We start from the raw sequence: 12289 nt of genomic DNA, 5'->3' as shown, positions 1-12289 counted from the left end.
TTAATTTTTGTGAAAAGGTCAGATTTAATTCTTGGTTTTCTGTCCAAGCAGGAAAGAAAGGAGGCAATTCTCTTAAAGGATCCACAGTTTAACACATGCTTGCCTTACAGCCTTGTTGACTTGTTTAAAAGGAAGGTATTGCTTTGCTACCTGTGCCTTTTAATTGGATGTTGTCAGCAGAGCTGCCTAGTGCACACCTTCCATCCAGCAGCTGGCAAAATCTCCTGTTGAATCTACCCCATCACTCATGCCCCAAAGGCAGTTTTCCAGGGAGCACGGTGGTGTGTGCTGATGTGTGCTGCCCTTCACAGCAGCACAGCCCTGAGTGGTTAGTATGCACAATTCCTAGGGAATCTTCCTTGTAAAGGTCAGCTCATGCACTGCTGGAAGTGCACGTAATGACCATGAAAGCCCACGGATCTTCTCATGTGTGCTCTGCAATGGTGTAGTTGGTTAAAACCCAAAGTTGCCATTAAAAAGGTTTTGGTTATGTTTTTACTTATTTTTTTTTCTTTTATCTTCGCCAAAACTGCAATTCTGGGAGATGGGGAAAGCTCCTATCGTAAAAAAACCCGAAAAAACAACAACTTGCAACCATGTGGAAATGGCAGAAACTTTCTCATGTGGTCTGACAAAAGCACTGACATTTTGCTTTTAGGGTTACAATTCCAAATTCAGCTCATTCTGCTCTGACTCCTAATGTCCAGAGTAGGACTTCAGATATAGTTATGCCAAGTGTGCTGTCTAAACAAAACACAGGGAGAGCTTTGGGGCTCTACTGTAATTGTCCATACTTTTTTTTTACGGTCAGGTAGCCACATTATTAACCTCCTTTTTATGCATTTCACTGGTGTTTGTGAAAATTAATCAAAGGCTTGCAATAATTTTTTAATCTAAATAGTCTTTCTCAATGGCTGGAAAAATGTCCTCTCTTTAAAAGAACACCAAAAAACTGTATGGGTCTATAGGAAGGTATTGATTTTACACTTCTTTTCCATTTCAGTCATCATCATCATACTAAAATTCTCTGACTACACAGAATTAGAAATACATGCCACCCTCTTTTGTAATGAAAGCATAGCAAATCAAAGTCCTGATTTAAACTTGTTACATGTCAGGGCTCATCAAATCTCTATTGCCACAAAGAGGATGATGGAGAGTCGACTGCTTCTTCAAAAGCAGATCAGAATTGGAGCTGAATCTCAGTTTTCATGTCAGGGACTGTGACAAGGAAAGCAGTGCTCATCCACTTGCATGTGCTCCTTTTTCTTCCTGTCTGTTCCCAGCTCCTACCAGTAGTTAGCACAATGGGAAGGTTACAGCCTTGGCACCATAAAAAGGGTCAAGGGAGTGTGAAGTGGGCTGCAAATTCCTTAAAAGCTGCATTCCTAAAGGAGGAACTTTTCTGTCTGGAGAGTTGTCAGAAAGAAGGCGATCCAGACAACTCCACTGCTGATCATAGCAAAACACACAGGGCTCAATTTCAGCTCTGGGTCTTCATGCTGCACAGGCTGCTGTTCACACGTAGGCTCTGAACCAACGCTGGCTTTTCTCCTTCAGGTGACAAGTGTCTCTAAGCACAGCTACAGTCCCGTATTCTCCTTGGATCCCAGGGTTTGCCTCTGATGCCACAATTTCTTCTCTGATTATAATTAGCAATTTATAAGACTGGCATATGCCAAGGAGGTGACATCCGAGGGCTTATGATGAGAAAAACTGACCAAAGTGGAAGGAAATATAGCAGAATCAACTTTGGGGTATTTAAATGTTAAACCCACTTTATTGTTTTGGGATTGTGTCCTTTTCTAAAGTGTTCATTTTGTGTTTAGTAAGAAATATTGTACAGCTATGTTGTGAGCTATGCTATGTTCAAAATGTGTTTTTTTACAAACATGATTTTTTAAGCTTTCTGGTTTTCTTGTGCTGACTGTTCTTTTATTTTGATGGATTTTGCATGATAACATTTCAGTATTTGGGAAAATGTGAGAGATTAATCATTATGACTTTCAGATCAAATGTAGCAAGGGGAAAAGTTAATGTTTAAATGCATTGTCCTGTATTATATGTCTGTGTTCATATTCCCCCTGTTTTTATTGACGTACTGCACATATCTGACCTCCACATCTGCCTGATAGTTTTTTTGCCAGTTTGGCATTTCTGACTTCCCAGTTTTTTTAAAAAATATGATTGGAATAAGACTCTGATAACCATTAATTGTTTAAGGATGCTTTTCCAATTGGATCTACTTAACCTACACGTACCTGATTCAATTTCCTTGCAGTCAGTAGAAGCTCTTCCTCAGTCTAGCAAAGCTCTATGTAAAATACAGTCTCAGAACCCGATTTGTTGTGGGTTTCGTAATTTAATCAACGAAATGACGCTGGTCTGAGTTGTGCTTCTGCTGTTATCAGTATTTACTGCGTTGCTTGTACCGCACACGCGGTGTCCGCACCTTTCCTCTGCCTCTTGCCTGCACGGTGCAAGTCTTGAGCCGTTTGCTTTATAAACTAGAGGGAAGGGAATTGTTAAACCAATCCCCAAAAGGACTTTACACTTTTCACATGGAATCTGCAATAATTCACCTCACAATACGTCGGGCAAAGCTCTCCCGTTAGTAAGACGGAGCGCGGCCGCATCAGTGGGTGCGACTCACTGACAGTGAGCGCCCACGTCGTGGGAACAAAGCGCATCTGGACCAGGCGCTCTCGCCAATGCCAAAATCCTGAAAAAAACCCAAACCAAATCTAAAAAAACCAACAAAAAACCTGACGGATGCGAGTTTTAAAGGACGGCAATCAGGAGGACAGGAGTTTTAAAGGCCAGGGGCAGCAGGTAGTGGGGTCAGATAGGTGCAGTCGGCCGCCCCTCAGGCAGGGCTGCCCCGCTGGGGCAGGCGGCGGCTCGGGGGGCGGCCTTCCCTCGTGCCCCGGCTCGACTTTTATTGTCTCTCTGTCCGTGTTTTGCCGTGGTTTTTTTGTTCATTTTATTTCTTTCTGTGTTTTTTCCCCCCTCCCTTCTCTGTGTGTGTGTCTGGCCCGCAGGTCCCCCCCTGCCCTGTTCGTCCGCCTCCTCCACCCCCCGCTCGCAGTCCCCCTCCCCTCTCCCCTCGCCGCCGGCCAATGAGGGCCCGGGGCGGTCGCTGGGCGACGGCGCGGCCCGGGCGGCCGCGGGCTCGGACTCTGAGGAAGAGTTTGTCCCTCAGTCATTCTTAGTTCAAAGTGGCTCTGGAAACCTCTGTGTCGCCGCCAACGGTGAGTGACTCTCGCTCTCTCTTTCTTTCACTCTCTGTGCCTACTTTTTCATGCCCGTCTTGACAGCCGTGCGCGGGGATGTGTGTCGGTCGGGGGAGCGGATGTGCTCTTTGGGTTGGTTTGGGGGTTTTATTGAAAAAGTTAAAAGTCGGCTGGCAAAGAGTGGGAAGTGGAGCTTTGGGCTGGTCCGTGCCGGGTGCTGGTGGCGGCGGGGCGGGACCCGCATCCCGCGGGATACCCGGGCAGCGCTCACGGACTTGGCGGGACTTGAGGGCTGGAGCCCGCTCCCACCCGCGGGGTGGAATTTCGGGGTGTTTGGCTTCTTAAGTTTATTAACTTCTGGCTGAAAGACTGGCCGAAGAGCCTCCCGCTTCCCTGTGAGGGCGGCAAGGTGCAGTCTGGGGGCTGGCGGGGCCGGGACTTGTGAAGAACCTGTCGCCCAAGGGCAGCATGGATAGGAAAGGGATGACGAATACCAAGAGTTCCTTTGATGTCCTTTGTGACAGTGGCATCAGCACCATCCCAGAGGAGGGTGTCTGTGTCCAGTCTCCCTCCGAGGCGCTGAGAAATGCCCTCAGGGCAGTGTGTGAGGAACAGCAGCAGAATCGCATCCTATTGGGATGCTCTGAGACTCCCCGATGGGTTTGCTGAGCGTGCTCAGCGCCGCCGGATGGTCCATGACGCTTAAACAAATTACAAGGAGAGGAATGAAATTCACAGTTCTCTGCTGCAAAGACAGTGAGTCATAAATGGAGAGGTAACGCTCATTGGCAAAGAAATGTGAAATTTCATCAAGGCTAGTGTAACCTGACGAAGTGTAGATTACAGCAGTGGAATAGCAGTGGCCACTCAGGCCGCTGCCATCCGGCTTGAGTGATAATTGCTCGCAGGTCTGATTTATGATGAAGGAGAAGGCATTCAAAGATATCTTGAAAGAGAGAAAGAAAGGTGAGAGAGAGGTTTACTGCAGCTGGCAACAGCTTAACTGCATTTATATTAAGCTTCTAAGAAGGTTTCCTAGTATGCTGTTATCTTCAAGTAAGGAGAGAAAGTTTGACATTTAATTTGTCTGCCCTCTCCCTTTCCCAGCTTCCCTCTTCTTTTGTTGCATTTGTTATGGTAAAAACAAACTTTCCCTTCAAGGTTTTTCAAAGGAGAAGGTTATCTCCTCTGAATTGTCATCCTAAGAAGAGTAGGGGGAAATACAGTGTTGTATTCATTCAGGAAACTGATTAAAATTCATATCCTCTGTTCAGCTTCCCCCTTCCCCTCCTTACCCTGTAAAGCACACACACACACACACACACACACACACACACACACACACACACATCTGACTGCTTGCAGTCACAGAGGATGGAAATCTGAAATAATATCGATGACCCTCGTGTTGGAAATAAAACCGAACTCACACTCCACCTAATGTTTTCCACATCGTAATGTATATGTATGTACTTTCTCTTTGCTCATTTAGGAAAAACATATGTAGACATACATGCACACCCTCCAGGTAAAAAGAGGGAAGAAAGAGCAAGCAAGATTAAAAACTTTCATCTCTTCTTTTACTAATTAGCTGAAAAACCAAAAAAAGTCTTGTTCAGAGTCCAGAGCGGGTTGACCACATTATTGTATTATCAATGTGCTGGTGAGTTAGTTAGACTTTAGGCTTTTCAGCCGCCTGCTTATTTATCCTCTTTTTTTTTTTTTTTCCTCAGTGCTTTCTGCATCAGCTTGTAGACATACTACATTCCCTGAGGCCTTCTTTGTGTGCAGAATTCAGTAGGTTGGTAATAAATATGTCCCACACAAAGACAGGGCGTCTGGGGTCTCATTTGCCTGCTTATTCTAGTTGTTCAGTAATCAGAAGTGCAGGTAATGCCAGGACACTGGTGACCTGCTAGGATCCGCTCAGCATCGCTGATATCAAGAGGAAAACAAAGGTGACTTATTTTGCCACCTATCACCCATAATCTAAAAGTTCACGTGAATGACAATCACAGACCATACAAGCCCATCATGTCTAAAACCCAGAGACTCTTCTGACCTCTGTAAATGGATTTAATTGCTTTAGTTCTTTAACGTTCTGTTTCTATGAGGCTTAGTCAGCTTAAATTTTAAATAACAAAGGCAGGTCTTTATGTTCCTTAAATGGTGAAAATTAGTAAAAGCTTATTTTGGTTAGGACTAAGTTTAATACAGTTAGAGCACTCATTCTCAGAGAATAGTAGCTGTCTCAACAGCAGGACAGCCTGAGAATGCTGTCTAAAGGATTTGTGTTGCACTTTTAATTGATTGTGGCTAGGTTTTCCTACCACAGCTGTGTAAACTCAGCCTTAGAGAAGTCCATCCAAAGTAAGTAACACCCAGGGAGCAGCAGTGCTGTTACAAATCCCCATGTAAATTGCAAATATAATGCACATGGAACTTAAGAAACATGCTACTTTTTGAAGATACAGTAGGCTATTCTTTAAGTTCCTTGCATTCCAGAAAGGTAACATTGTCCATATTACTATTTTTACACTTCCAGAAAAATTTTCACCTAACCTTTCAAATGCAGGCTGGATCCACCTAATATGTATATAAATACATGGGCATCTTTTAGGGCTTTGAGTTTTGAGTAAGATGCATTTCAAACCATTGTTTGATTTTCATTATTTCTAAGTAATTTAGAACACTGAAAGTCCAAATTTTTATTTTACCTATAATATCAGCAGATACATAATTTTAAGGAAAAAGAGATTTTTTGGACTTGGATCTTTTAATTTTTTTTCTTTTTACATATGTCAAATCCAGAAGGCTTTTTACCTAAATTTACCCAAAGTAACTAAAGTGTGACTGTCTCCATTTCATAGAATCCTAGAATGCTTTAGATTGGAAGGGCCTTTAATCATCATCTTGTTCCAACCCCCTGCCATGGGTTCCACTAGACCTGATTGCTCCAAGCCCCATCCAGCCTGGCCTTGAGCACTTCCAGGGATGGGGCAGCCACAGCTTCCCTGGGCAGCCTGATTCAGTGCTTTATCACTCTCACAATAAATAATTCCTTCCTTATATGAAATTCAAATCTTTCCTCTTTTAGTTAAAAACCATTATCCCTTGTCCTATGGGTACAAGCACTTGTAAAAAGTCTCTCTCCATCTTCCTCATAATCCCCCTTTAAGCATCAAAAGGTCACACGCTTTCCCTTCTGCAGACTAAACAACCCTGTCTCTCTGAAATATCTCAGGATGTTTCTGTTCAGAAACCTTAAAATTTCCTGATTTTAGGATTTCAGCACTATTTGAAAAATCGTCTGACTTGTGGTATCTTGATGGACATTAAGAAGCACTAATTAGTTTTTCAGGTTTCTTATATATACTGTGTAGGTGTGTAGGTATATATGTATAGGACTCAGGAGAAGCCAGAACTGTCTGAAGGCATCCAATCTTTAATCTGGTTTTCTAAGAAACTTAACAACTGCTGTGCTGGATCAGAACATGCAGTCCCTGACAAGGGTATGGGAGAAGCATCATCAGCAAGTGGGGCTGTAGGGAGGACATTGGCCAGCTGGGAGAGGTTGAGCACTAGCCAAGGAGGGCTGTAGATGTGAGTGATCAGCTCGTTAGTGGCAGCTTTCTTCCATTTGAGCCTGTAAATGGCATGAAAAGTTCATTTAAAAATCAAGCATCTTTAGGGAGTGGCGTTCAGGAGGAGCACATCAGCCTGAACCTTCAGCATCCACAGTCCCTTGAGCACCCACAGCTGTTGCACTGGGGACATTAGCAGGTACATCTCTGCTCAGTGCAGGTCTGAGGCAGGGAAATGGCTGTTGTGCAGAGTGACAAAGAACAGATTTGGAAAGATATATGAAATCTGTGGAAAGCTGACATCCAGATTCCCTTGAGAACACTGACTGTTGCTTCAGTCAAAGCCAAAAAGTGTGACTTCTTCCAGCTCGTCCATCAGTGAGCAGGCACTCCTGAGAAGTGTGCTTCTGTCGTTTGGTGGGGTCTGGTGTGTTTCTCTGAGCTAATTGTATCAGGCAGACAGGAAGGCTGGATGTTGTGACTTGAAACAGCCTCTGCACTTGGGAGCCACAAAATCCCAAATCACCTCTGGTTTGGGGCATTTTAGTATTCTCAAATACTAACACAATTTTTGAGACCAGAGCATGGGTTTTATTTAATTCTAACAGAAGTAAAGCAATACCAGAAAATTGTAACAATATCTAAGAACTGACTCTCTGGTCCTAGAAATGACTTTACTTTGGTGACACTGGACGTAACATCTGCTAAAGTCTCTCTGAAAAGGATCTGATAGAGTTTGGAGTCTTACCACCCACCTCTGAATATATGCACCCCAGTTTCTTTGATTTCTCTGTCAAATACATCCCTGTTACAAAAACTTGTTGCTCACCACTGCTTAACCAGTTTTGAATCTTTTCTTCCACTAAGGGCATTTTTCACAGAAGCAGCAGCAGTGGAGGGTCATGATGCCAATCACCCAAAGTGACAATGCTGCTAGGGAGGGAGGGAGAAGGCAGGCATTATTCTCAGTATTATTACACTTTGAATTGCAAGGGGAGGGTTAAAAATTGCATAAAGCATGGGTGGTGCAGCCCTTACCTCAGCACAGGTTATGCTGGCAGTAGACAAGGAGGGAAATCCATGCTGAGTACATACGTAAATATTCTAATGTTAGATCCTAGGAAATGAGTGTGGTTTCTTGATGATCCGTGATTTCTGTGGAAAAGAGACCACATCAGGATCAGTTTGCCCCCAGCAGCCATGCCATGCTGCTTTGGCATAGTGGGATCTGCATGAATGAGCTGCTTGACCAGCAAAATCTGCAGTCACAGAGTTAATGAAGGTTCATATATTGCTTTTGCCACCTTTTCTTGTTTGGAGTGCTGAACAATTCAAAGCAGTAAATCTCCCTGAGATTTTTGTTTTCATTTCTCCTGATTTGTAACCTATTTTCTTTAAAGTTTTTTTTTTAAATCTCTAAAAAGCAGTCTTGAGTTTTAAATTACTGTTTGTAATTTACCTCCCTTTCCTATCCTTCAATAAGAACTTTCCACTGTTTTATTCAATTATTTGGCCCAGATTTAAGAAGATAAATCCGTCATGAAAAGGCTGCTAGGGACTCCTATAGCCTTATCTGTTTTTTGTCAAATACTTCAATGTTATATAAACAGTGCATTTCTCACAATTTACAGTAACTGAGCAGATCATCTGCCACTGCTTCTGCTGTGGCTGGATTTCCTCAGGATCTCAGGAAGTCATCTTCTAGAAACACAGGGCACTTTCTGCTGAAAGTTTTTAATCTGTCTGTGAGTGCTCAGTGTTTATTTCTTCAGTATCCGTGACGTGGTTGGTGCTGCAGAGTGTGCCACACAGCGACTGCTCTCCGGCTCATTCAGCAGCCCGGTGCCACCAGCTGAATGGAAGGCTGAATGCAGCATCAGCCTGCTTTGCATCAGGCAGCACTCCTCTCATCTTTGGGTGCAAATCCAGACACAGAAGTTGTCCTGTAGGAGTCCTGCTCTAGCGCAAGGTTAGGTGTTTGGAGCGCCAGGACAGAAAGTACAGAGAGATCAAACTGCAGCAGGGAGGCCAAAAGACACTGGGATGTTAAAGGATTTTGAAAAAGAGATAGTGAAATGTGAGGTGTCTTAGAAGTGGAGAATTTTCAGGAATCTGACTGAGGAAAGCAAAAGAACCTTTGATAATGTTATCTGAATAATTGATATTTTTCTCATCTGAAAACTGACAATAAATTCCAATTAAATTCAGTTTTCTTTTATGGAAGGCTTTCATTTTTCTTTCCAAAAAAGCTTGTGAACAGAGGATCTATTTTCTTGCTGTGTTTTGTCCTTGCACAGTGCTTTCTATTGCTTCTTTTTTACTACTCAAGCAAGTGTGTTAAGTAAGAATAGCAATTAATCTCTGCATCCTTTATCAGAGATTTGCAGAGTCCATTAGCAGTCAGTGTTACTCATAATGGTAATTTGTAATTACAGAAGGGAAACAGGAATTGGAAGATATAGCCAATCAATTTCCAAGTGTCTTTAAAAAAGTTTTAAGTATTCTTTGTTATTGAATTTCCTCTTAGAACTTGTTTAATATCATCACCCTCCTCCCCCTCCTCCCCCTCCTCCCCTCCCAAACACTACAGAAATTTAGTAAAATACATCCAAAGGAGAGGAATTATTTAAAAGATTTTCAATTTAGCAATACTTTTAATATATTCTTTATTAAAAGAAAATTTTTAAACAGTAGTGATGATTAGGTGAGGAGCTTTGAAAAAAAAAAACCATTTTGAAATGTTTTACATAATTTTTCAATTAATTTATCCTCTAATTTGAGAACGTGTTCAGAATTCAGTCTGAGAAACTGTAACCTTAATTCCTCTCTTTTAATTTTAGTCAGAAAACTAAACAAGGAACTTATTAACCATAAGCTTTCAATTTATGTAGAGACATTTCAAGCCACCAGGGTTTGAGTCATCCTGAGGAGATTTCTCTTTTTCCACTCATTGTGGCTAGAACTGTCTCTGACTATGGGTCCCCAGAAGCCTGGGAGGTTAGTGTGGAGATGACCATTTTGGCTTGATTTTCTCGGTTGACATCTACTCAAACTCACTGAAACCTTCCAAAAATTCGCTGATATATTTGACGAATTGTCCTTGCATCATCCCTCTGAATTTATCTCTGATGTAAAGATGACAATGAGGCTCAGGTTTTGAGTTTCCAAGCATCAGCTATTGCCTCTTAGACCCTGAAGATCAAGTAAGGAGCTGTTAACTGGCAGCTGTGAGGAGGATCAGCTCATGAATTATTCCTGTTCTTATTCACTGAGCAGTGGAGCCGTCCTGTTGAGTTTTTGTTCCTCCTGTTTCACTCTTCCTTCTAGGAGAAAAGATCAGAGAGATGTCAGTGTGTGAGCTGCAGATCTTTCAGAGGACATGAGGCTCTAGAAGTGCCCACTTTCTTCGTTGTCCCTGAAGCTCTTGCTTCATGAATTCACTTTGCATTCTGAGAATATTTGTTTAACCTGGCAGTTGTTTGGCTTCAGGATGAGCCAAAGGTGAGAAGCAAATCATTTGCTATAGGACTAGATTCTTATCACTGGTATTGGTGGGAGGCATTTGGATTAAATTCCTAGCATAGCCAGGGGCAAATCCTGACCCAGCTCAAATCCCTTTGGCTCAAATAGAGGGACGTTTGGTCAGGAGAGGATAATATGAATACACAGAGAGGCAGGTCGCAGGGTTTTGGGAGGCTTTTTTGCAAGGAATAAATATCTCAGAAAGAATAAAGTACAGTTATGATTGTCACGTTCAGTGAAGGGCAGCAGTGAAGCGAGTCACCTTTCCAGGCCAGGGAACACACTGAATCAGTTAAAGCAGATTTATAGCTTTTTAGCTGTGATAAAGCTGTATCAGTGTGTATATGAATTTACATAGGAGTAGGAGGGTTTTTTTCTTTCTTTTAATGCAAGCCACATTGGAAAGTGTGCACAAAGGAGCCCCAATCCGAGAAAAGACAACTGGAACAAATTATATGCATTCAGACTTGTTAAATGGAATTGGCAGCAGAAATATTCCTGGTAACCTGAGCATTACGGCGGCATTGGTATAGTTAAGGTTATGTCAGCATTTCCATTAGAAACCCCTACTTTCAGGGGTTTATATCTGCAAAATAAATTCACTGTGGGTTGAAACTTGACAAGCTGTGCAAGGTCTCATCTGAGACAGATTTTTTTTTTACCTTTTTACAAAATTGGGGGGAAAAACTGAAGAGTCAAGCTACAAGGGCACAAACAAAACTAGCGTTCTGGCTTTGATCCTTTTTGACATTAAAAACCCTGTTTCTTACTTTATAGTGTAACTATCAAATGTACAACAGAATCTTGCTCTGAAGAAGGAATTAATCATTACACTATTAAAGGAAATGAAACATTAATTTATGGCCCATTAGATGCTTTTCACTGCAGGACTGCCAGTGTTTTGGTCTACCTCAGGTTATATGGAGAGATTTGTGACTAACATGAAACAAAGCCCCCAAAGCAGTAGATTTTGTGTGGAAAAAATGCTTTCAGGGCAGCCTTAGAAGAACAAAACATTGAAGGCAGAGTTGTCCAGAGACTGGAGTGAGTACTAGGAATTCAGCCTTCTAATTTCTGCCACAGGCTTCTCAGATACAAAACTTAACCTCAGTTTTTTCAATTGCGAATGAGAACTACGGCAAACCTTAGGATTTGGTATCTTTCTGAACTGTTTCCTTATCTTTGTGATATTACTGGAGCTAAACATTGTTTACACTATGGTGAACAAGTAGACAAGAAGGGACCTGTGGCTCCAAACTTGCAGACATCAGGTTTCAGCGAGTAAGTTAATCTGTTTTCTAAGCCTTTTCAGATTTTTTGGTGCACAACGTTGAACTTTTTGTTTCTGGGTATGTATCATCTCTGAGCTGAAGCCTGTATGGCTGAGGGTCTCTGTATGTTTTCAGTTCCCACAGTGCCTTCTACACTTTGAAAAGTCATAACTGATGTTCATCAGAACTTTTTCCACTCACAAGATAAAAGCTGCTTGTGGTAGTGCAGAGTATTATAAAATACAGGAAGGAAGTCTGAAGCTGGTGTACTCATGGCTGCGTTGTTATTACTGTGAAATGGATCTCTCAGTTGGGAATGAGCTCAAACTTTGGGAAGGCTTGTTCCATTAGCTGTTTGCAAGCCATATGTCTCCATTTTTAAATGAGGACCTGGGGGCTTTGAACTTTATTTATAAGCTGAAATTTGCTGGTCACTGTGAACAGGTGATTAATTTGTAAGGGAGAGGATGCCAGAAGTCTCACTCTGACCTGTGTGTTCTTTCAAACTAAACATCCAATAACTGCATAGCCTCAGAAGATGTATCCCCCCACTTCCTCCTCCATCGTTTCTGTACTTTGCATTATTCACTGTGTTTATTGTAACACACTATTAATCTCAACCACAGCTTTCAAACCATCATGTGATCCCAACAAATTCTTCAGCTAAAGCACTGATAGC

General features: G+C 42.3%; 1 protein-coding gene across 1 annotated transcript in view; it reads left to right on the top strand.

The window, feature by feature from the left end:
• Window positions 1–12289, top strand: part of TENM4 (teneurin transmembrane protein 4) — a 1506484-nt gene that overhangs the window by 1249200 nt on the left and 244995 nt on the right. Inside the window, exon 12 of the mRNA XM_056495278.1 lies at window positions 3042–3251. Coding sequence (XP_056351253.1) covers window positions 3042–3251 — 210 coding nt within the window. The remainder of the gene's footprint in view (window positions 1–3041; window positions 3252–12289) is intronic.

The sequence above is a fragment of the Oenanthe melanoleuca genome, chromosome 1 (assembly GCF_029582105.1).
Source record: "Oenanthe melanoleuca isolate GR-GAL-2019-014 chromosome 1, OMel1.0, whole genome shotgun sequence".
Taxonomy (NCBI): domain Eukaryota; kingdom Metazoa; phylum Chordata; class Aves; order Passeriformes; family Muscicapidae; genus Oenanthe; species Oenanthe melanoleuca.
Note: the sequence above shows the minus strand (reverse complement) of the source record. Positions and strands in the feature narration are given on the sequence as shown.